Source organism: Podarcis pityusensis (genome assembly GCF_964106645.2).
Source record: "Podarcis pityusensis genome assembly, chromosome: 5".
Classification (NCBI taxonomy): Eukaryota; Metazoa; Chordata; class Lepidosauria; order Squamata; family Lacertidae; genus Podarcis; species Podarcis pityusensis.
Window position 1 is genome coordinate 7,189,220 of NC_138032.1, and position 25,064 is coordinate 7,214,283.

Sequence of the window (25,064 nt, forward strand, 5' to 3'; positions counted from 1 at the left end):
AAGGGAGTCCTGGAGGCTGACTCCGTCTGCAGGCGCCGCTGACTCAGGAGTTCATCTGCAGCACATGCTGGGTGGATATGTCTGTTTGGGTGAGCGCAGCTGAGACAGCCATGAAGGCAGAGGTGTGGTGGAAACTGCCCTATCCTTGGTCCTCGCACAGTGGGGGGTTGGGGGGGTTCTGAGAAGGCAGGTAGGGCAACTAGATAACTCCGAGGCGTGAGTTGGTGGCGGTGGCGGGGGGGATGCTTGTTTCTGTTAGTGATGTTCTGCTCTTGTCTCCTCTCCCCTCGCTCTTTCCTGTCTTAGTTTCCAGCAGGGCCTCGTGCTTTACATCAGCAGGTACTAACCCTTCTCTACTCCCTTCACCGCATGCTGTGTATGCAATCCGGGGCTGGGCTGGGGTGCATCTACGTTGGGGAGGGGGTTTCCTTGGACACTGCAGGGAAACTGGCTGGAGAAGTGTAGAGGCTGCTGGTCATTTGTCCTGGCTGGCAAGGCAAGAACAGCCCGAGATGTGTGGTGCACATGCTGTAAAAGACATAAGCTGTGAAGCCCCTGGTCCAAAATTTTTGGCTGCTGCCTGAGGTCGTCAGGTGGCCCAAGGCAAGCTGCACTCACTTGCCCTCAGCTCTCTGTCTTCAGTAAGAGGATAATGACACCAGCCACACCTTACAGGGGTGTTGCAGTGATCACACGATAATAGACGTGAGATGTTCCGGATGTTCTGAAGTGCTGGATGAATTGCATTCCTAAAGAGAAGCATTTTAAAGCACACAGAGAGGAAATGAATTAAGTCAAATAGGAAAATGAAACATGGGAAGGCAAATCTATATCTCAGGTGCTCGGCTGTGTCTGCTGATCCCAGGGGTGACCGGGCTGCTAGGGTCTGTTTGACTGCAGTGTCCAAGGCAGAGGACTCTCCCCTTCCCATGTGACTTGCATGACATGCTGACTCATGACAGCTGCTTCCCTGCTGCTGCTGCTGCTGCTGCTTCTGCTTGCTTCTTCCTTGTTCTGTGCCACCCCTTCCCTTCCTGTGGAACAAGCTGCCTGTCTGTGCCCAGAGATTGGTTTTAGGACCATTTCGGAACTGTTGGCTTGCTTTCCTTTCTCACCCCCCCCCCAGTTGCCCCAGTTGCCATGGAGAGATGACGAGGCTTCATAGTGTTGCCCCCCAGACATTCTCTCGAAAGCTTCAGTTACTGTTAACTTTGAGAGGATCTGACCCAAAAAAGGTTGGAGGTCTTATTCCAGGGGTGGGGAACCTCTGGACCACCAGACATAGTTGTAGTTCCCTCGTATCAGGGCCCATTCATTGGGGGTGATAGGCGTTTTAGTCCAGCAAAATATGTAGAGCCATAGACTCTCTCATTCCCAGACGTTACACATTCAGGAACTGTTTCCTGTAACCCTACATGCTTGGTTAGGAGTTTTTAAAAGGTGTCACCTAGGATTTTGAATCTGGTCTCGTTCCTCCTCATTGGTTCACTCTGAAGAGCCCAATCCACTTGTGGTCAAATAGCACCTGTAATGCTAACTGAAGAGATTTGTATCTTGGCTGCCCCTGTGCTAACCTTGCTGGACCTCAGATTGTATTCTCATTTGAAGCTGGTGTCCCAGTGCCTAGTCAGAACTCCTGACTCCTTGAGTCAGTCTTTGGCTGCGTGGGTGTCATACACACCCACAGTGGACAAAACATGGAGCATGGTTTTTCAGTAGAGAATCTGTGGACCGCTTCAGATCCCCTACTCCAGTGTTTCTTAAACTTGGGTCCCCAGCAGCTGCTGGACTACAGCTCCCATCATTCCTAGCTAGCAGGACCAGTGGTCAAGGATGGTGGGAGTTGTAGTCCAACAACAGCAGGAGACCCAAGTTTGAGAAACACTGGCCTACTGTGTCTCTTGCTAAAATACTGGGCTGGGAATGAGGAAATCTGGACTTCAGGTTTCACCTCTGCCATGATCTCAGTGTGTGACTTTAGGAAGCCACCACCTGTCAATATCAGCCTTCCAGAGAAGATGATATTGGCCTGTATTACAGTACTGTTGTCAGAGTGAGTGAGATTTAAAAATAAAAAAATAAAAAATTAGCTGGGAATACTTCTGTTCCACAGTTCAGTTTCTGAAGATGACCTGTTAAGAATTATTGCTACTCAATACTGGTTCCCTTAGTTCAGAACTGATTCACTGTGTTAAATTACACATTCTAGCAGTTTTCCAGTTTGCATGCCCAGCATCTTAAGGAACTGCAGAGTAAAGAGACCTTCTGGGTGCATAGAGGGGACTGCCCCAAGGTGGCAAGTTGATGATGCAGGGGGAGGCAGCTCCACCTGACATCTATGTTGATGACTATCTAGAATAACCCTTGTCCTCAATGCTTGGATGGCTTTAGAGCGGATAGGACAAAATCTGTGGAGAACAAGGCTCACGGTGGCTGCAAGTCTGGATGTCTGCATAGCAGCTCCAGTATCAGAGGCATTTGGCTCCTGAATACCAGCTGCTAGGGATCAAGAGCTATCGTGCTCATGTTCTACTTGTGGCTTCCCAATGGTTGACCTCTTTGGGAAACCAGAGGGCAGGTTAGACTGGCCTTTGGTCTGATGCAGCAGGGCTGTTACCATTCTTCACGTCTGCCCCCCGCCCTCTGGGGACGTCACTATGGATCTGGCTGTTGCTAATGAAGCCTATGAGAAGTAGCTTGGCAAGAGGTTCCTTGTCACGGCGAGATATGCTGGTGGGTCACTGGTAGCCCACTCCCATCTGTGATCTCCTCTTCTGCTACATTGCCCCTTGTCCCTTGGGGTTTGAATTCCCCTCTTTACCTCTTCCAATTTGCACAGCACTGCCACTTTGCTAACTACTGAGGCCTCCAGCTGCTTTGGGTTCAAGGCTGTGCACATGCGCATGCAAGTACACATTTGCAGTTATGGCTCATTTGGGCTGTGCTTAGAAAGGGGTTGAGGGTGGCTTTGCCCTTCGTAACCACACAAGGCCTCCTTTGTGATCCCAAAGCTTCCCCTCCCTCGCCCATCTTCCCATCTTTTGAGGGCCCACCCAAGAGTTTAGAAAGCTGGAAAACTGAGATAGTGTTATGCACTGGCTCCCAGTTTGTTTCCGAGGACAATTCAAAGTGTTGGTGCTGACCTTTAAAGCCCTAAACGGCCTCGGTCCAGTATACCTGAAGGAGCGTCTCCACCTCCATCGTTCTGCTCGGACACTGAGGTCCAGTGCCGAGGGCCTTCTGGCGGTTCCCTCACTTCGAGAAGCCAAATTACAGGGAATCAGGCAGAGGGCCTTCTTTTTTTTTTATAAAAAAATAATATTTATTACTTTTATAGATTACAAAAAGAGAAAAAAACAGAAAAAAGACAAAGAAGAAAAGCAAAAAGAAAAAAAACAATACAATACAATATATAAACAATGCAAAACACAACCTAAACTCAAAACTAAACACATTAAACTAAGCTAAACAAACCCCACTCCCTAACCTTAACCCTAAATGAAACAAAACAAAAACAATTTAAAAACATACATCATCTCTTTTTCCGTACTCTATCTTTCATTCCCTTGTTTCCTCGACCTCCTCTCACCTCCCTTTTTGTATTCCACTTCTATTAATTGTTTCAGCAAATCCTTTCCATCTTTCTCCATTTTCTATCATATTGTAAATAACATATTTTTTAACCTTATTTTCCATTAAAACTAAAATACTTATATATGCTTAACTCCTTATAATATTTCTGCTAAGCCCATAAAAAATCATTCCACCATTTTTCTATCACTCATTAGTTTTACCATAAGTCTATATATAAACTTTAAATTTTCCAATCTTCTTCCACCATCTCCTCTCCCTGGTTTCGGATTCTGCCAGTCCTTTCCGTCAACTCCACAAAGTCCATCAACCTGGTGATCTTATGTCCGAGGCTCTTAACTCTTTTCCAAGTCCCTTCTGCAGGTCTTCTTCATTTTCTTTAATGCTAAAGAGCAAATCTCGGGGAAACTCCAACCTGTCAATCCTTTTCTTCCTTCTGAACAGATCAGCCAAATTTCCATAGTTAAAGCTACAGTCCATAAAGTATTTCAGGGCATATTTCAAGATTCCTCGAAGTCCAAAGGCCCCCAAAACTTCAATCTCCTCCAGGCCCAAGTCCATGTCCCAAAAGTCAGTTAATCCCTGCATAGAGGGATCTTTCCAACTTTCCTTCTTTCGTCCAAGCCGGGATCCATTCCTCAGAGTCTGACTTTTCCTAGATTCAATCATAAAAGGCCTCAACTTATAGTCCTCAATTGGCTTCTGTAAAGCCACGGATCTCACTTGTATTACTTTATGTTCAACAACAGCAGCATTGTCCTTCTCCTCCTTCTCCTCCACCATTTGTCCTGCCAAAATGGATTCCTGTACCAAGTCCCGAATTATTTCTGTGTTGGTGTTCGCCTTTTGACTCAAATTAGTCACCTTCTGTTCCAAATTATCAACTTTAAAAGTTATATCATCCATCTTCTTGTGAAGCTGTCCCAGCAAACAGCTTATTTTACATAAAACAGTCACAATGGCCTCTCCTGTCAACATTTCTAAATGGTCCAAGGTCACTCTCTGGTTCTCAGAATCCTTATCTGCAGCTGGAAATCCCCCAGTTACAGTAACAGTTTCAAAAGCTCCCTCTAGAGGGAAACAGTCTCCACTTGTATCAGTTCTTTCAGGCACAACTCAAGCATTAAAGATAAATTTTCAGTTACTTTTCCTCTTTTTTAAACGCAGAGGAGGACAATGGAAACAGTATCTTACTCTTATTTAGCTAGCTGTCAAATCCGTTCTGTCAAATGCACTCTCTCCAAACGTCATCTGGCAGCCCGTTCCCAGGTTCAGAGCAGTGGTAATTTGATTTTTCACTCTCTCCTGCAGGCTCACTAGATCCAAAATTTCCCCCTCTTCTCCTGCTTCCAAGGGGGGTTTTGTATTTTAAACCGATGGAAATTTAATCCTTTGCCAAAAGCTTTCAAAGACTTTAACTTGTAACGTTTTTGCTTCAGTCTATTTACAAAAACGGAAGGCGGACTTCCTGTTTATGACCTTCCCGCTTCAGTGCCAAATTAAAGTATTTAAAAATCCAATTTTCCGTTTTACTCACGAGTAGTTGTTTAAAATCCAATTGTCCACAGGAAAAAGTCAGCGCTCTCCGGCAACAGCAATGCGGCTTCACTCCGTGAAAGAAGCAGTCGATTCAAAGCACCGCGCCACTCACCCCACGTCGCTCTGGATCCCCAAAACAGGGTTTCCCCGTGAGTAGGGGAGGCGCAAAAGGTGCCAGCCGAATCCCAGGTTCACAAGCTTCTCCCGCTTGTGAATTCAATGGGTGTCCACCTTTGCCGTGGCAGTCAGACCCTGTTTTTCACGGAGCAAGTTCCTCCCGAACGGAGGAGCTCCGCCATTGCCGGAGGCGCCAACCCGGAAGTCCCAGGCAGAGGGCCTTCTCGGTAGTGGCACCCGCCCTGTGGAACGCCCTCCCACCAGATGTCAAAGGGAAAAACAACTACCAGACTTTTAGAAGACATCTGAAGGCAGCCCCGTTTAGGGAAGCTTTTAATGTTTAATAGATTATTGTATTTTAATATTCTGTTGGAAGCCGCCCAGAGTGGCTGGGGAAACCCAGCCAGATGAGCGGGGTATAAATAATAAATTATGATGACGATGATGGGAGCACGGCAGCTGAAAGGTGTTTCTTTCCTTCAGAAATGGGGCATGGGTTCCAGCAAGCAAGACCTGCTCATTCATGGAGGATAAGGCTCATTGGCTGCATTCTGCCTACACTGTTGGAGGCAATACGCCTCTGAATCCTAGTTGCTGGTAAAGATTTTAGGGATAGTGTGATTCCACCTGGTTGCAGGTTTCCCATTGGTTGGCCAATGTAGGAACAGGATGCTGGACTAGATGGCTCTGTGGTCTGACCCTACAAGGCTCTTCTTACATTTTAGTCATGGGGATACTTCAGGTAAAAGCAGTTAAGGCTTTTATTGGCTTCTCCTCTTTCTGCCCCCCTTCCCATTTGTTGGCATCCGTCTGTCTCAAGAGACAATGGAGTGCACCTCCGGGGTGAAGTCAAACCACTTTGTTGGCAGCACCAAAATGACCTCCCTGGGGTGCAAGCCTGGGCAGAGTGTATGGAGGTCCTGGGCTGCCCAGATGACAAGACCCCTCTATTGGGCTCTGATGTGGTTCAAAGGAAAGCAGAGCAAAATGTTTGGCACCAGCTTGGCTGCAGCAGTTGCTGGAAGGAGGCGTACAAATAATTTATTCCCATTTATTCATTACAAAATTGAAAGTATTTGTGCAAATATCCAATCATATACAAAGAAAAGGAACCTTGCGTTCAAATCTGTATACATCTATTTCCAGCAGTGCTGTCATTATACAGTGGTGCCTCGCAAGACGAAATTAATCCGTTCCGCGAGAGTCTTCGTCTAGTGGTTTTTTCGTCTTGCGAAGCAACCCTATTAGCGGCTTAACGGATTAGCGCTATTAGCGGTTTAGCGGCTATTAAAGGCTTAAAGGCTTAGCGGATTAGCTGCTAAAAGGCTATTAAAGGCTTAGCGGATTAGATAAAGGGGGGGAAAAGCGAAAAAAAAATCTCAAGACTCGCAAGACATTTTCGTCTTGCGAAGCAAGCCCATAGGGAAATTCGTCCTGCGAAGCAACTCAAAAACGGAAAACCCTTTCGTCTAGCGGGTTTTCCGTCTTGCGAGGCATTCGTCTTGCGGGGCACCACTGTATAATGCGCAGTTGAACTGCAAACATCTCCTTACGTTTTCATACTGTATCTGCTGGCCTCACCAAAATAAACAAATCCCATCACTTCCTTAAGCAATCACTTTTTCCTGGTGCAAAGATCACTTTCCAGTGTTGTGCAAATTCCAGTCAATGAGAGCAAACAGTGTTGGATCACATAAAGAGGAAAACCGTATTTGCACAGTTCAGCAGAAATAGAAAGTTCAAAAAATTAAATGAACCTTTCAGAGCAGTTCTACAAAAAGATTTTTTAAAAATCAAGAAAAATGTACAATACGTAAAAACATGCAAATGTTAAAATGCTAGATTAAAATTACCCAACTTTCTAAGCATCTGTGTAGCCTTATCTAAATAATGTTTTTAGCAGGTGCCAAAAAGACTACAGCAAATTTATCAATAGGCAGTGAGTTCCAAAACATAGGTGCTATCACAGTAAACAATTAAGTTCTTACAAATGTGGAACGGATATTATGTGGCATCTGCAATAGTGCCAATTCCAGCCATTGAAGCGATCGCGTGGATATGTGGTGTAAGCCGATCTCATAGACAAACTGGTCCCAAGTTGTTACGGGCTTTATATTCTGATACTAACACCTTGAACTTGGCTCAGTAGCAAATGGGCAGCCAGTGCAGGTCTCTGGACACAGTTGTTACGTGCTGACAAGGCCTCATTCTTGTCAGCAATTGTGCTGCAGCACTCTGCACCAACTGCAGCTTCTGGATCAAGCACTAGGGAAGCCCCACATAGAGCGCTGTGCTGGGGTGCTACACCCAGATGCATATTCTTGTAGGACTTGTAAAGAACACTTTTGATTAATGTTTTCAGCAACTTCCATGACTCTTGAGTGCTGCCCGGCGCCCATCTTACATTGAAGTTCCCAAGGATGTGTTCCAAGTCAATTAACTGATGCCATAGGTGACATGTGCCATTTCACCCTTCCTCTTTCCCTGTGTCTCCAATAAAGACATTATTATAAAATAGTTATTATTAGTAAATTCACACTGCCCTTCACCCAAACACCACAGGGCAATTTAACAGCATTAAAAATCCAAAATGAAAACAAAACCGTAATAAGAACAGCAAAAACTGCAATATCTTCTTTTCTAGGTTACAGGATTTGTTGCCTCTATTATGGGGGAGACTGCGGATAAATCCCTAGTTCAGAGTTCTTACTCGGGGCCAGCAGTGTTTTGGGCGCTGTGACAGCCTCTGCCGAAAGGCCGGAGCAGGAGATGCTAGGACGTGAGTGTGAGAAGGAGGCAGATTATATAGATGAGCTTGGCAGCCAGTGGGAAGGAGGCAAGGGGAAGGAAGACGAGCCAAAATGCAGAGATGGAGAACGCTTTGCAAGTGAGGGCTGGACCACTTGCAAGTTAAATGCAGAGCATGGCAGTCAGTGTAAAGGAGGCCGGCACCATTTGTGACTCATGAGCTGATCTGAACGCAGCACAGCTGCACATTCTGGCCTGCCCAGCTGCTTGACAAACAACACCCTCCCCAAAACACACACACACACTTACTTTTCTGCAGTCAGGTTCAGAGTTTCATTGAACCCTTGGTGGGAAGTAGTGTAAGGACTTTGCAAGCAGAGTTGTTCCCCAGGATGGCATTTTCTTGCCTCTGGTCATGCATCCCAGCCTATTTCCCTTTTCTTCCTTGAGCCTCCTCCTCCTCCTCCTCCTCCTCCTCCTCCTCCTCCTCCTCCTCCTCCTCCTCCTCCTTCCCCCGCCGCCAATTCCAGTTTCCTTCTCATGGCACTGCTGTTGCTTTCCTGCTCAGCATTCAGCTGTTCCCCTGAGCCTGGTAACTTGTCTGGCTGTAGGTAACTCTTGTCTCTTTCTCTTTCTCTGTGTGTCTCTCTCCTCTCTCCCTTTTCTCCTTGTGTGCGTGTGCGCGCGTGCGTGCTTGCTAACAGGGAGGATTCAGGTCTCTTCAGGTAATGCCTTTTCTATAACCCTACTCTGGTTGGGAGCGGGAGGGTCCGAGCGTTGGCGCAAGTCACTTAGAGCCCACTCTAGTCTCCAATCCGTAGCTCGGTGCACAACTTTAACAGAAGTCAATATATAGGGTCAGTCTTTGTGGAGATGGGGAGAAGCACAACTCCTTGGCTAGAGTACCACTTTCATTGTGCAGAGGGCTGAGAAAGAGAGTCACGTGAATCGGCGTGATCCATAACGGGCTTCCTTTGCATCCTGGCAAGGGGTGGAGATGTTCTGTACAGATCTGGCTGCCTCTGGAACATCCTCTTGCTCTTGTTTAATTTCTTAAAAAATATTTGCTCTGTGGGTTGCAGAATTCACTGCTCTTGTCTTCTATTCCCCACCACCCGCTACCTTGCCTTGCCCATGTGATGTTGCGTTGCATCCTGGGGCTTGTATGCATATGCCGTAGCACCTCTAGAAACCCCAGGTTGGCTGCAGATGAGCTTCATGTGTTAGTTCTGTGAAATTCGGGAGGCAACCCAGGCTTGAAATTGCCTAGTGTTGTCAGTTCCTGTTGGATGTAGTCAACTATCATTTGATCTTGAGTTTTGAAGAAACTTGACCCATTTGTAGTCAAGGTAATTTGCATCATGTATCCTCTCTGCACATCTTGCATTGAGTTTGTTTTGTTGAGTTTTGGTTATGCTTATTTGACGAAGGAGGACCTACACACATAGAACAGTATAGCATTGAAGGTCTGCAACAGGAGACCCCAGGCTAAATTGAACCGTTTTCTCTGCCCCTTCAGCTTTATTTGTGGACAAAGTGGTGGGCCACTCTTAAGAGGTGGAAGTGCCAACCCACCACCATTCTCCTGTTTCTCACAGTGGTCCTTCAGGTAAACTAGGTTGCTGCCTAGGGCCGCTGGAGGATTGTGGCCTCTGCCATCTTATCATAGAGACCCTGTAACCTTCTGTCTGGAAGACCAGAGCAAGGCATGTGGAAATTGGCCATTTGTTTTTCTCTGCAGCCTTCCAGGTCCCGAAACTTGCTTTCGTTCTTCGAAATGAAAACAAAAGGCTTGGTTTGCAGAGAATCCAGGTTTGGCATTGGCAGTCCCTGTGCCATGCTTTTATGGGTACAGGCAGATTCTTGTGCGCCACCTTCTCCACGTAGCCACAGCCAGAGTTTTTGGGAGGTGGACACGGGACTGGCAGCTGTGTCTCTGGGGTTTCCTCAGGCCAGGCCTTGCTAACCAAGCATGCCCCTCTCTCTTCTCTCTCTCTCTCTCTTGAAGCATTTCTACCAGAACAGGGCCCAGCCTCCGACAAGTGCTTCCCGGGTGCAGAGTAATACGTCGGCTCGGCCTGGCCCACCCACTCATGTTTATCCAGCTGCTTCCCAGGTGATGATGATCCCCTCACAGATCTCCTACCCTGCTTCGCAAGGCTACTACATCCCTGGACAGCAGGTGAGGGCTAGAATGGGGCTGAGGGCAGACCTGGAGAGCTCTTTGCACTTTCCCAAGCAAGCCTTGTCTCCGGGAGCCTGCTGCTGGCTTGTTTTTCCTCGGGCCTCTTGATAGAGTTGTGGGTCAGGCTTCGGACCCTCACTCCTGGCGCCCTCACCTTGACTGCGTACCTGTTAACCCCCAGCACTCTCCTCCTGCCTCCAACGTTTCCTGTGGTTATCTATGGGCACTGCTGTCTTGTTTCGTAAAATAAGATTAATGGTAACCCCGCTTATGCATGTGCACACATTCCTAGCAAACATGCTGGTCAGAAACAGGGCTCTGGCAAGCCCTGGGAGCAGCAGGGAAATGTCCACAGTCCTGATGAGAGGGGGCAGTTGCAGAGATTTGGCATGTCTGATGTGATCCATGTCCCGCTTATTGAGCGATAGGAGCTTAAGAGGTAGCAAAACTGCTCTTGCAACCCTGCGTGTGAACTATTTACTTCATAGGACACGTAACCCACACTATCCTAGGGCTTGGGGTGGGTAACCTGCTAATTATGCTGCCCTCTCCCTCCTCGTTCACCCCAAATGAGTTTGAATAAATAGCATCTTCCACCATTTCAGGAAACCATGAAAGGCCGGGCTTGGGTGAGTCACCCAGAACTAAGGGATGACCTCTGAGAACATTTTTGTGTGTGTGCATGTTTCAGAATGGTTTGATGCACCTATGATGTCTGTATGGGCTGCAAAGTTTAATCAGTTTAAACCATTTTGATCAACTCAAAAAACAAAAAAGTGACCCCTGATTTTGTCAGGTAGTGGATCTAAAATGTAATGTTGGTTTCAGGGTGGATAAAAATCAGTGATTTAAAAAACAGATTTTTTAAAATTGGCTTTTTAAAAATTTAAATCGGATTTTTAAAATAAAATGCTTTTGGATGAAAAATCTTTCTAAAGATAGTTTTCTGTTCAAGTTATGTTATAGTCCAAAGGCTATTAATCAGGAAATAAGGATTTGTTTTAAGTTTTTCATGTGTGCTAAAACTCAAGTCTAAGTTTTTTTAAAAAAAGATTGTTTAACCACATCAGTTAACAAACATGGATACATATGCTATAATGTTATTGTTTGAGTTAAATAAATTGTTTAAATTGTTATTAATGAAATGATTATTTTTCTCCTTCCAATAAAGTACAGTAGAAAAGTTGTCCAAATATAAACAGTTAACTTACTAAACCTCACAATTTCCATAATTATCTGTCTATGTATTTCTAATAGTAAAGCCAAATCAGTAATTTTTGATATAACAGTAAAAACTACCCTGAAATTTTATTATTCCAAAAATGAAACCTTCATCTGGTTGTAAATATTAAGATTATACCAGCAAGAGTGAGTCTTTGTGTAAAAAAACGATTTAAGTCAAGTCTTACTGACTTACTGGTTGGTTTTAATACAAGTCTTTTCAAAAGCTGCAAAGGGCAAGCCTTGTTTTTCAGAAAGCATTAACTTGTACAGGAAGGCAGGGGGGATCTCTCATTGGTGATGCCTGCATCAACTCCTGGGCACACCATAAAACAAACAAACCGTGCTGCTGTTTTCTTTTGAACTGGTGTGTATTCTTGTGTGAAAATGTATACAGAGAGGATGTTGACAATTTATTTCACTCGTACTGTTTTTATCAATTTGAGATCTGATCCACTTGCAGCCCTAAGCTCTCCTGGGGTATGTGTCTACTATTTATTTAATTTCCATGCCGCCCTTCGTCCAGGTATCATAAGGTGGTTTACAATATAAAACCACAAAAAACATAGGAACAAACGAAAACAACTCCTGCTCCCTCTACGTTTTAAAAGGCCATGGATTGTTTAATTAGTCAAATGCCTGGAAGAAGATGAATGCTTTTGTCTGGTGCCTAAAAATATATTGTTGGGGTTCCGCAGTTGCTCCCCCCCTTCCAAGCGTATTGTTGCCCATGGAAGCTACCCATGCTCCTGGGACACTATGATCCCTCCACTCCCACATTTTCACCCCAGATGGTGCAGTGGAGAGGCTACTGATCTGGGGGTGTTGTTGTTGAATATGTGTGTGAGTAGGCTGCACATGTAATTCTTTCAGGTAATGGGTATCCAGCTACTGGGTACCTTCCAGCCTCACTTTATGCCAGCATCCATCATAAGAGTGCTTTTAAGCTGGTGGGGAGAAGCTGCGGAGGATCAGAAAGGCTGTAGACAAATGGTATCAGGTGGCTTCTGTGTCAACCCTTATCTAGGATGGGGCATAGAGTTATGTAGTACTGGATAAGGGATGAATGAGCAGGTGCTTCGTGACTCATTAAAGCGGATGCAAAAGAGCCAGAATTTGGAAACGCCCCCTTTAGTTAGAAAATGCCTTCACCACCTCTAGGGAGGTTGGATGTAAGCTTTGCAAAGCCGCAGCTTGGTCTCCCCAGGTTTACGAGCCCCTTAGTGGGGTTGATGGTGTCTTTTGTTCTCTGTGTTTATTGCGGCCTTGCTTATGGGCCCGCTCCTCTTGATCTGGTGGACATTACTGGGGCATTACTTCAACCCCTATCCCATTTGTGTCAAGTCTTCCTCCTCCAAGCTTAATCTCGGGCACTTACTTGCTACCCTATTCTTCCTTTTCCTCTCTGACCCAGGGCCGCTCCACATACGTTGTTCCGACTCAGCAGTATCCTGTTCAGCCAGGTGCCCCCAGCTTTTACCCTGGAGCCAGCCCCACAGAATTTGGCACCTATGGTAAGGGGACGGGTATGACTGTCATTGTGTGGTGTGTGTGTGTGGGAAATATATCACTACATGTTCTGTTTGTAGCATTGCCGGGGGTTGAACTTCCAGTTCCATTGGGGTCCCTTCCAGTTTTAAGATCCTGTGATTTTGGTGGTGTGTAAAATTGCAGGGTGGGAGCAGCTTTTTCTTTGCCCGACTGAGCGCTGATGGCATCCAGTGTGTTTCTGCTCTTGATCCTGTTCTGCAAGTTCCATCTATGTGCAAGATGTCTCTGGGCTCGAGTCACTTTTGCAGTTTAGCCTTGAGCAGTGGCTTTACTTGCTGTGAAAGTGTGGAAGTCAACTGATGTTCTCCTTGCTTGATTAAGTTAGAATTCCTTTTGCTGCAGTCATTCAGTGGCACGCACAGTCAAGAAAATCTGGGGTGGAGTGGGGGGAGAGGATGTTGTGGGAGGGAGAGAAGTCTAGTTTGACTTAGGTCTTAAACTGCAAAATGAAAGGAGGGTCTCGATTGTGGGAAGCCTCCAATTGAGTGTGGTTAAGAATTCACTTCTACATCACTGTTCGTTACCCAGGTTAGGGACCAACTCTTAAATAAAACACAGAACCAAGGAAACTAATTCAAGTCCCGCATCCAGGAGGGACCATCAATAAAAGTATTTACACTAAACATTTGGCCCAAAAATCTAGTTTTCCAGTTTTACAAATTCACTGAATAGCAACCCAGTGTTCTGATTGGAAAATTATTATAAAACTAGTTCAGTTACAGCCCGATTCAAAATTGCTTCTGTTCTTTCTGATTGTTGATTCGCACGTGTGTGTGTGTGTTTTCCAAGTGATTCTCCTCTGCCCCTCACTCCCTTCAGACTAGAATATGGAAGTGCAGGAGTATCTAATCACTGAGCAAAATATGTTTTCAGAAGAGACTGGGGGAGTCCCATGTAGTTGGATTCTTACCTCTGGACTGCTAGTCTATTCCCTTTCTGTGGCTGTGCTCTGGAAATCTAGCTAACAAACAAGCAAACTGAGTGGTGCAAGAGATTTTTGTTCCAGGAGGTTGAGCCTATGATTTTTGACAAGATTGTAGGCTGCGCATGATTGTAGGCTGTGCTCACTATCCCAATTAGTTGCAAGGTTAGACAAAGAGAGACGCTGTAGAAGGAGAGTATATTGGCTCAAGATTACATAGTAGATGCAGTTGCAAATAGTTGTGTCATTGTTCCATTTTCAGTAGGGGATGAGAATTAAGGGCCTTAAGAACCGGGTTCTGGGGAGGGCAGATGAGAACCTCCCTGTGTGTGTATGTCAAAGAGACCTTTGCTAGTATGAAAGCAAAGACTGCAGCATAGTTATTAAGCGATTGAGCTATGAGACAGCAAGTTGCCCTGTTCAGATGTTGTCTCAGCCATAAACTTGCTAGATAGCCGATAGCCTGAGGCAAGCTGCCGTTTTTTGCTGTCAGCCTCTCTGCCTTTTTACAGGGCAAGGGGGAAGAATTGTGGCCTACGTTAAAGGGCCATTGTAAGGATCGCTGAGATATAACGTACGTGAATTGATGTAAAAGTTCAGAAAACTCTTAGCACTTTCCCTATAAAAGCAGAGTTAACTGTGAGATGATTAGGTCTGTTGGAGTTCTGGACAGCACCATTTAAGATCACAAGAAGGTCTGAGCAAAGGGCTTTCTAGTTCAGCATCCTCTTACCTACAGCTGCTTGCCAGATGCACCTTGGGAGTCCTATCAGCTGGTTATGAAGGCAGTGGCTCTCTCTCCCACAGTTGCGCCCCAGAAACTGGTATTCATTGTATGCTGGCTCCGATACCAGGACTTGAAAGAGTGCAGGGTGGGGCAGGTGTGTTTATGCAGTGCTTTTTTCCTAAAAATGTTTTGACTCAAGAAAATCACCATTTTTATAGTTCAAATTGGGAAAAATAAATACAGTAAATGGACAAAAGTACAAAGATTCACAAAATGTTTAGGGGTATGTGTCCCCCCAGAAAAAAACTTTTTCATGTGCTAGTTCACACTACACACAGGGAGCTCTTTGTATTGGAAGCGTGTTTGAAAAATGTATGATCTTCCACTGTGATTTTGAAGCGATGTTTATAGGAGCAGGCCACACGGAACTGGCACTACTACAGGTGCCGCAGAATACCCATTCCACATTTGTAAGAGCTCAGTCATTTAGTGTGGCAGCGGCTATGCTTTGGAACTCCCTGCGCATTGACATCGAGCAGGTGACTTGATTTTACTCATTTTTGTCAGTGTTTGTAAAAAGCAAAAAAGAAGAAGGAAAGGGTTCTGACCTCCCTTTGTCTCCTCAGCCTGGTCCTTGGACCCTTGTCGGCACAAAAGAGTCCACGAGAATATCCTTGCAGAGTTTTATTCTTAAAAGTCCTTGTGCAAAACACGACTGAATACACACCAGCACTAACCAACCCAAACACCAGCCTCAGCACCAAACTAACATTTCTCACTATGTATGCAACCTGCTGCAGGCCGCTGAGTCATGCTGACCCAGCTTTATTTGCATTAAAGAAACAGCGGCCATTTTAGCCGTGACACCCCTTCTGTTTCTTAAATGCGAAAAACCCCAACAGAAACAATACATACATACATTATATACATAAACCCAGTTTTGTCATCAATTCATTATGACATGTTGCTGGCAAAGGCTTGGTAAACAAATCAGCAATATTATCTTGTGATTGACAATACTCCAGTTTGATTACCCCATTCTGTACACAATCTCTTACATTCGCATGATGGATAGCAATATGTTTTGATGCGGATTTCATTATTTCCGAGCCCGCTAATGCAATGCACGATTGACTATCTTCATACACTTGGATAGGCAAATCTACTACAATCTAGATCTTTTAGTATCTGTATAAACCACAAGATTTCGTTGCATGCTAGCGATAGGCTCCCATATTCTGCCTCACAGGCAACCAGCTTTCAGGCAAACTTGAAAGGATAATGTAGGTTTGGTCAGTCTCATCATAACGCTTACCTCTCTGCTGTAGTTGAAGAAACAGAGATTTCAGCATTTGAAGATGAGTTGCCAAACTCTCATCTTCCTTCATAACAGTCCTGAACAGCCTTCTGGTCAGAGAAATGATAGTTCCAGCAGTTTCTCTGACATGCATTGCCCTTAATAAATTCCAGCACTCAAACGCTGTGCTGGCATTTGCTACATGCAATAACTGAGAGTTGCTCAAACACAGCATAATTTGGGCACGGGCCTTTTCATCCAGCCGTTTTTTCTCAGCAGAGTCCTGTCTCAAAACCTCAGTTTCAACACAGTCCCATAGTCCATCTCTCCTTAACAACTGCTGTATTTTAATTGACCAGTTCAGCCAGTTGTTTTCTGAGAGAAGTTCAAAAGGGATGCCTCCCCCAATATTTACAACTTGGGAAGACTGGAAATCTGCCATCTCTGCTGGTGCTTGCTGAGCCCCTTCTGTGGGGTCTCCAGCAATCTCTCCTGACTCTCTCTTTAGAGTCCGACTGAATGGTCCTGGCTGGCACTCACCGGCTTCTAGCTGCTGCCTCTGTTGACCCTCAGGTCCCGCCTGGCTCGGCAACTGGTGTAGCCGCTCTGTGAGTCGCCTACTGTGGTCCTCCAGCAGTTCAAGCTGTTCCAGTAGCCGACGCTGAGTGCTTTCCTGATCCTCAGATCCTAGCCGCTCCAGCGTCACTGCAGACAGTTACAGCTTGCCACCAACTGCTCCAACGCACAGCCACTGGCTCCAGGCACCACCAGGACTCACCAGCTCCCTGCTGAGATGCCGTCAGTCGTTTTGCACTCTGCACATGCTCAGAAACACTGGGCCCATAACCTGTCAGTGTTTGTAAAAAGCAAAAAAAAAAGAAGAAGAAGAAGAAGAAGGAAAGGGTTCTGACCTCCCTTTGTCTCCTCAGCCTGGTCCTCGGACACTTGTCGGCACAAAAGAGTCCACGAGAATATCCTTGCAGAGTTTTATTCTTAAAAGTCCTTGTGCAAAACACGACTGAATAACTATACACACCAGCACTAACCAACCCAAACACCAGCCTCAGCACCAAACTAACATTTCTCACTATATATACAACCTGCTGCAAGCCGCTGAGCCATGCTGACCCAGCTTTATTCGCATTAAAGAAACAGCGGCCATTTTAGCCGTGACAATTTTGGCGACTGCTAAAAATCTCCTTGTTTAGACGAGTCTACTCAGGTGCTTAGAAAGTTGAGACAGTTTTAATTTGTTTTCATATTCTGTATGTTCTAAAATGCAGTTGCCTTTTTTTCTTGATTTTCTTGTTTTACCTTTATTGCTTGGGGGATTTTTGATTTTTCTTTCTTTCTTTTTTTTTTTACAATCAAGCAGCGTATAAATTTTATTAAATAAAGACGTGTTTGATAAAGATAAACATAAGGGGGGGGGGGTTGCATGTGCTGGAAGGAGGCCTAGTCTAAAACTGATCGATTTCTAGTTTAATTTCCTCTCACCCCCTTGCTTTTTACCAGATGCGCTGATTCTCACACTTCAAGGAAGGGAGCATGCAGTCCCAGTAATAACATTTTTATTAAAGTTTTTCATACTACAGTAAGATAACTGTGTGTGTGTGTGTGTGTGAAGTAGAGCCTTAGCTCTTGCTGGGGTGGCAGGCCTGTGTCTGGGCTGCTTCACTTCAGACTGCATGCGTGGGCTCAGGTGATCAGATGTTTGTTCTTACAAGACGTTGCACGCATTTTTGGGGCTGTTGGGGGATTTCATTGTATGGACGATTGTTAAATCGTGGGAACCCTCACCTGCAGTCTGAAAATGTACAGCTGCTACCCAGCTTAGCTACCACAGCAAGAACTAGGCCAGAGAAACAGGTAGCAATGTGAGAATAAGAAACCCCACCACCTGGGACTTCTCTGAGAGGCCTCCTGGTGGTACTGTTAAGAACAGGGGTGGCCTTAAAATGTTCCATCACCCATCTGCTCACAAGATGGCTCAGCGGCCAGGGAGGATGGCAACTGTAGGCCAGCAGCACCTGTGTGAATGCTCTCAGTTTCTCCGTCTCTGGTCTAGAAACTTGGGGAGGTGTTTGGTTAATTGCAAAGCAGAGATTATTGGGAGAGTCAGAGTGAGCAGGTAAGGATATATATTTGGAGCGAGATGGAAGGGTGAAGCCTAACAGGGAGGAAGTGTTAAGCCAGCCCTGAGCTGCACATTCAAATAAATAAAAGAAAACATGCACTGGAATGGCAGAAAAATTGAAAAATCCAGAGCCAAGCTCCCATGTCAATTTCCCGCTTGCCAGCTTTGTTGGTGCAGTTTTTCTTTCCAATCCCACTATTGCCTTAGGGATACATAAAGTCCTTAGTCACCCACCCACCCAAATGGTTTGGTCCAGATTTCCTCTGCTGATTCTGGATCAATGGCCGTTGTTATTTATTGTCAAAGGATATAAGGCAGGGATGGGGAGCTTGTGGCCTTCCAGGTGTAGTTGGACTCCAACTCCCATCAGCCCCAGTCAGCATGGCTGACGATCAGGGATGATGGGAGTTGAGAGTCCAGAAAATATCTGGATGGCCACATGTGTCCCCATTCATGGCGTAAGCCTGGGAGGTTCACACATTCGTCTTTTGTCTTGCTACCCCTAAATGTCACAGAAATGGGACATTTTTGAAGCCCGACTCCTGTTGGAAGTGATCCTGAGCTGTGAAACAATAGTTCTGATGGCAAACTGAGGCCGTGGTTGCCCTGGCAAGAGGGCGTGGGAAGCAATCTTGCATGACATTCCCTCAAAGTGACTGAGAACTGTGCACACTTGTTCTCTTCAACTCCCGTTTGGTCTCAATACTTTTATTTGTTTTGAAATAATTTAGCCCGCGAAAATACAGTTCCAAGAGCGACTCAGCACTAGAGTGTTGGATCATGCCCCCTGTGTGCTTGGGCAGGTTGGGTGCAGGATCCGTCTCGTCTCATCTCTAGGGGCCCCTCTCCTCTTCTCCTTTCTGGTGGGGTCAGTTTAATCTTTAACTGCCCAGCCAGTGGCTGCGCAGACTTTAACCTCAGCCTGGCTTTGGATTGCTGCGGCAGCACAGTAAGGGAGCTGCGGGTTTGATAGCAGCCCCTGACCCAGTCACCCCTGAAGTGGCTTTTAGTCTTACGTTTCCAAGCCACAATGGTGGGTGGGTTTGCGCATGCGCAGCAGGGGAGACAACACATTCTCAGCTCTGCCTTGCACAGATTTGCTGCTGTTGGAGTACACACTCTCTCCTCACCACCCCAGGATTTAATATTTCCCCAAAGCTCTTCTGTCAAGTTGCCTTGAGTGTTTGGTCCTCCTCTTCCTCCCTCCTTCCCTCCCTCCCTCCCTCCCTCCTTCCCTTCCCCACATGGGGCTCACATGATCACTGAGCACTATTGCTATATTTAGCCTGGACCTGTCCCAGTCTGCTCCTGCAGACTCAGAAATATGAGCTGAGGCCTCCATCCCATCCCAGTCCTGCATGTCATAGTTCTTTCAGTGCTGCAGAGGTTGCAAAAAAAAAAAAAAAGAAACCCTCCTGCCCACACCCTTTCCCGAAAGGTAGGTGCATTCAGCTTCTTCAGAGGGCTGAGTTGCAGCGGGTGTGCTGAGCCTGATATGCTGCCTGCTCCTATCCCATCCCTTCCGTGCAGAGTTGGGGCCTCTAGGAGAGAAGCTTGTGTGTTCAGGACCCCAATCTGACTCCTGTGCCTTGAGACCTGGAGTAGCAGGAAGCAGTTGATCAGTGCGCAGTTTCTCCTCTTGCAAGCCTGCGGTGATTGGAGGAGGTGAGCTTGATGGTCCTCTCCCCTGCTGCCCATCTCCCACAGGCACTGGCAGCTTCCCTTTCCAGGATCGCTGCCTGCTTGGGCAGCCTCATGCCACGGCCGGCTTGCTGTGTGCTTCTGCCGCTGCTTGCTTCAGGGGTGACTGTCAGCTTGTGAAAGTGCCGCACTGCACTCCCCACCCATAAAGTTTATTAGGCCAGATGACTCAGCACGGGTAGAGGGCTGCTTCCATGTGCTCAGAACAGGCTAGACTAGTCAGTGCAGCAGCTCCTCTCTATGGTCTAGCACATGCAGGCAATGTGCAGGCTGTGGGGTTGGAGCTTAGGCGCACCTGTGGAACTTGGGGCATTCGGGGTGGAAACACCTTGACTATGGAGAGAGAGTCCCACAGGAGGTCTGGAAAGACACTTCCTCTGTAGCTTGTGATCATTTTTGCTTTGAATTTCCCCCACCCTTTAGAAATCCTTTGAATGCCTTCTTTTGTGCCTCCCCTGGTCCAGGCTACCTTAGCTCTGACGATATGCATCACACCTCAAGGGTTTCTTGCTCCCACCCCCAATCTTGTTCCTTCTGATACCTGATTCACTTTGGCCTGGTTATTGGAAGGACTGAGCCACAGTTGCCTTGCGGAAGGTGTGGGGAACCAGATGTTGCAGAACTACTGCTCATCTTAGCAAGCATGGCCAGTTGTCAGAAATGATGGGAGTTGTAGCTGAAGAACATCGAGGGGGGGGGACGGGGGGACAAAGGTCCTCCACACTAGGGCAGGACAATATCTGGTTTTCAGCTTTGTGATATATCACCAGCTAAACATTGTGATATACTGATACATTACAATGTCTGAAATAAGGATGGAGCTATGTAGAGGCATTGGCTAGCTTCACAATTTTTACCACATTGTGATTTTTGCATAGCACACATGTACATACACCCACATACATCATGATTTACAGTATATTGCCAGGTCAAAAATTATGAAACCAATATCATGGCATGGGCTTGAAAATGGTTTTGGACACTATATTGATATATCACTCAGCCCTCCCCCATGCTGTGCTGCATTGCTTTGGTTCTGTTTGAGGAAACCACGGCAATTAAACTGCTTTTGAAGCTTCCCTTGTAGCACAGTTGTAAATTGGAACATTTTGTTCTGTTATTATTAATCAAGTTGGTAACCCCTTGGATGTGCAGGACAGCCAGGAAGTAAACACTAGCAGTGTCTGGTAGCTATGCCATCTGGAGTCTAGGTTCCTCCCAACCCAGATTGCCTGGATTGCACACAGCTGTAAGGGTGCTCAATGCCTAAGGAAGTGTGGGAAACATGACAAGAATCCCTGTCCCTGTTTTATTTCCACCCTTCTCTTCTCCATGGGCTCTGTTTTACCACAATCGTTAAAGGCTGTCCTCCCATCATTTTGCCCAAGCTCTGGTCAAGGCATAGTCCAGTTTCATGGTTGCCTCCCCTGCCAAAGGCACTCTGTCCATCATTACACCTTAGCATCACATTTATCTTGGGGTTTTCTGTCTGCTCAGCCCCAGAGGTCAACTAGGCGAAGCTTTTCCATTGCTTTCCTCACTTCGCATCAGCAGGTGAGATGTTTGGGAGAGCAACCTCGGAAATCCCTTGATAGTTCCTCTCAAGGCTTTGCTGCAAATATCCATTGGGATTGGGTGGCCCACAGTTGAAATATCTCATTCTGCCAGGAAGATGTCTGTCTGGCAGATTTTGGGCGGCCAGAAAGAAAGTACATCTTCGTATGGTGCTTAATAACTTACGGATTTTTTTGCCATAAGCTGTAGGAAGTGAATTTGTCTGAAGTTGGCTATATGGTGCACCCTTTAGTAGTTCTGCTATTTGTTTGCTCCGGTTTTTCATGTTTTCTACGTATTGATGTTTTAAAATGTGTCTTGGTGAGTTTTTATGGCAACTTTTCTCCTTTTGAGTTTGCTCTAGGGCAGGAATGGCGAACCTGGTGCCTCCCAGATGTTCAGAGCCAGCAGGGCCAGAGACTGGGGATGATGGGAAGTGTAGTTCAAGAGCACCAGCAGAGGCCACAGGTTCCACATCCCTTCTGTGGAACCTGTAATTCTCAACACGATTGCTTCTCCACTCATTTCTAGAACTCCTTGCCCTCCCCTAGGCTCTCTTAAGTTTTGTCTCCCAGAGTCTTGGATTCAAAATAGTCTGCCCAATGGAGAGACTAGGTGGGTGCCATGCATGCTGGGCAGAAGATAAGGCCACGAAGCTTGGGAAGGTGGCTGGGGGAGGAGATGCCTAGAGCCAGTCCCTGCTTCTGTACAGTCTTCCTATCTCTCTTGTTTGCTGAGAGAGTTGGTTTGGAAGGAAGTTTGGGGAAGAGCTGAGGAGGTGGCCCAGGGAATTCTGGGGACACGCAGTTCTAGACCACAGCCATACTTTAATTCCTCCTCTCCTTGCTCCATGCAACCAGGCAAACAAGGCCACAGATTTAGCTAGTTACAGCAGTAGCTCTTCAGCATGCCTTAATTTAGGATGGGGCAGCCTCAAAGCAAGGGGTTGCCCCAGGTGGGGAAGTGGGGTGGCTTAGGGACGCTCAGGATCATGGAGAAAGAATGCTGAGGTGTCGCTTGCTGAACAAGTTGGTCCGGTTTTGACATTCCTGACCAGGTCTAGAGGCGAACGTGCCACCCTTGAGCCTCCTGCCTCTTTTGGGAGTTCCTCCTGGGATATTCATTCTCTCTCTTCTTGTTCGTACGTGTGTGGAGGGGGAGCTGAGCAGTGACTTGCCCCAGTGCTAGTCGGGGGATTATTTCCCCCACTGAAAAAGGTGCTTGGCAATATCACCTGATGGCTCTGCCCTGCGGTTCATTCCTTTAAGCTTGTGAGATGAGCTCAGGAACTACACCTGCTGATGCATGATTTGCCCCTTGGAATTCTGGGACAGCAGTTCCTTAACTTTCCTCCTTTTCTCCCCTCTCCAGCTGGTGCATATTACCCTGCCCAGAGTGTGCAGCAGTTCCCTGCTGCTCAGGTCATCATGAATCAGCAGCCACCGATCCCGCCAAAGCGAGAACGCAAGACGGTAAGATGGGAGTTGGGGGGTGGCCGCTGGGCATGAGTTAAAAGTTTATGTTGTACAGAGACTGCATTTTGTTGGGTGGTTGATGCTTCTCATATCGCCCTCCCTCTAATTCTACCTAGTCTTGGGTTTGAGGCTGTTGAAAGAGAATCCCAGGCATTGTGGTTCTCCTGAAACCTAGGAATTTGATGCTGGCATCTAAAGTGCAAATTATAGACTTAGCCCGTGTCTGTGTGTTTATGTTCCAAGGGAAGTGGCTCAAAGTAAAGGTGAGCACAAGTATATGTGCCAGGCACTGGGATCTTGCATAGGTTTATTTAGAAGTAAGCTCCATTAAGGTCAGTGAGACTTGGGCTCAAGTTGGGGCTCAGGGGCTTGTGGCCTTCAGCTTCAAGATAAGAGAGTTGAGCAGCTTCTGCAAAATTGATATGTTACCGCAGTTAAACAGAAAACACACACAGCCTGTAGTATTACTGAGTAGGGCTGGGTGATACCTGGTTTTCAACACTGTGATACATTACCAGCTAAACATCACGATATACTGACATACCACAATGTCTGAAATAAGGATGAAGCTGTGTAGAGGCATTGGCTGGCTTCGTGGTTTTCCCCGCATTGTGATTTTTGCATGGTGCATGCACACACACATATCGTGATTCCCAATATATTGCCAAGTGAAGAATTCTGATACTGATATCATGATACGGACTTAAAACCGGTTTGGGACAATATATCGATATATTGCCCAGCCTGATTACTGAGATTATGAGGGCCAGTTGGATCTTCTAAAAGGAGAATGCTGGAGTTCAGGTGCCAGAAAAGAACTGTAGCTCAGTAGAATAGCATGTGGTTACAGCATCCTGGCAAATCCAGCTGAAAAGATTTCAGCTAGCAGGTTTTGACCTGAGATTTGGAGAGCCGCTGCCAATCAGGATAAAAAGGTAAAGGTAAAGGGACCCCTGACCATTAGGTCCAGTCGTGAACGACTCTGGGGTTGTGGCGCTCATCTCGCTTTATTGGCCAAGGGAGCCAGCGTACAGCTTCTGGGTCATGTGGCCACCATGACTAAGCCGCTTCTGGCGAACCAGAGCAGTGCACAGAAACGTCGTTTACCTTCCCACTGGAGCGGTACCTATTTATCTACTTGCACTTTGACGTGCTTTCGAACTGCTAGGTTGGCTGGAGCAGGGACCGAGCAACAGGAGCTCACCCCGTCGTGGGGATTTGAACCGCCGACCTTCTGATCGGCAAGTCCTAGGCACCCACAGTGCCACCCGCGTCCCAATCAGGATAGGTGATGCCTATTTATATGGCTCAGTAAACTGACAGGGTCTGTGGCAGCATTTGATATGAGCCTATCAGGAAGCCATTCCCTCTGCCAAGAAAATCCTTCTTCTAGAAGGGTGCGGTAGTTGGCCTTGGCTGTTTAAGTGGTAAGGACATCTACTTGGAGCCATTTTATGGTTTCCTCTATTCTCTAGGTTTAGCCCTGGCACTGGCAAGAGGTTTCCTGTCTCAGCCAGGCAACAAATTTTATTCCTGGTTGACTTTCTCTTGGTAACTGTCTCCCTCCCTAGGTGGAGTCATGGCTGGTATTTTGAAATCTATTATGTTTTAGAAGTCTATCTAACCGTCCACACACACCCATTGCTGGGTTTTTGTGCAGTTATCTGAAGTTGCCTTCGTGTGGAGAGCTCGCTTCGCCTGTCCCCTGCCGCTGAATTACTTGCAAAACTCACGGCGCCATAGGAAATACACAGCTACACTCCCAGTTGGGTGCAAAAGACCTTCAGAATCTCTGTGAAGCCCGATGGAAAAGTGTAGCTGCTCACCTTTCCTCAATGGATTTTGTGTGTGTGGATTTGGCAAGGCAGGGGAGCAGGGCCCACCTCCGCATGCTCTTGTGTAATTTCCGGCCGAGGGGCATGTGGCAATCTGGGTCAGAGTTCAGCAGGGATCAGGAGTCCGGAATGCAGCTCGGCACAACGTTGAGAAATGGCAGGGGAGAGCAGGCTGGAGCTGTGCACAGGCTGAGGCTACAGCTAGGTGTGGCTGCACGCACCCTGGGCTGGTTATCCTCCATTACTTGTGTGGTATGCTTCTACGCGGTCCATTTCCACCCTGTGCCAGTTAATGTCTCTGGAGAAGAATCGGGTGAGAAGAGCAAATGCATTGATTTCCTTTCTCCAAAGGAAGATCCCGGCTTAATAGTAGCTTTTTCAAGCGTCTCGCCCCTTCTCCCTGTGCTTCTGGATATCTTCTTTATGCCAAGCCAAGGTGATTGGCGACAAGGGGTGGGGCCTTC

The 25,064-nt window shown here is 46.6% G+C and overlaps 1 protein-coding gene across 20 annotated transcripts in view; it reads left to right on the forward strand.

The window, feature by feature from the left end:
• EIF4G1 (eukaryotic translation initiation factor 4 gamma 1) overlaps positions 1-25,064 on the forward strand; it is an 81,623-nt gene that overhangs the window by 20,238 nt on the left and 36,321 nt on the right. For 12 of the 20 annotated variants that reach the window (XM_081007717.1, XM_081007736.1, XM_081007732.1 and 9 more), the window contains 5 exons: positions 307-339; positions 8,700-8,720; positions 10,004-10,177; positions 12,816-12,915; positions 22,662-22,762. In XM_081007717.1, the coding sequence (XP_080863843.1) occupies positions 307-339; positions 8,700-8,720; positions 10,004-10,177; positions 12,816-12,915; positions 22,662-22,762 (429 nt within the window). The remainder of the gene's footprint in view (positions 1-306; positions 340-8,699; positions 8,721-10,003; positions 10,178-12,815; positions 12,916-22,661; positions 22,763-25,064) is intronic. The other 8 variants (XM_081007722.1, XM_081007723.1, XM_081007724.1 and 5 more) reach the window with 3 other exon arrangements.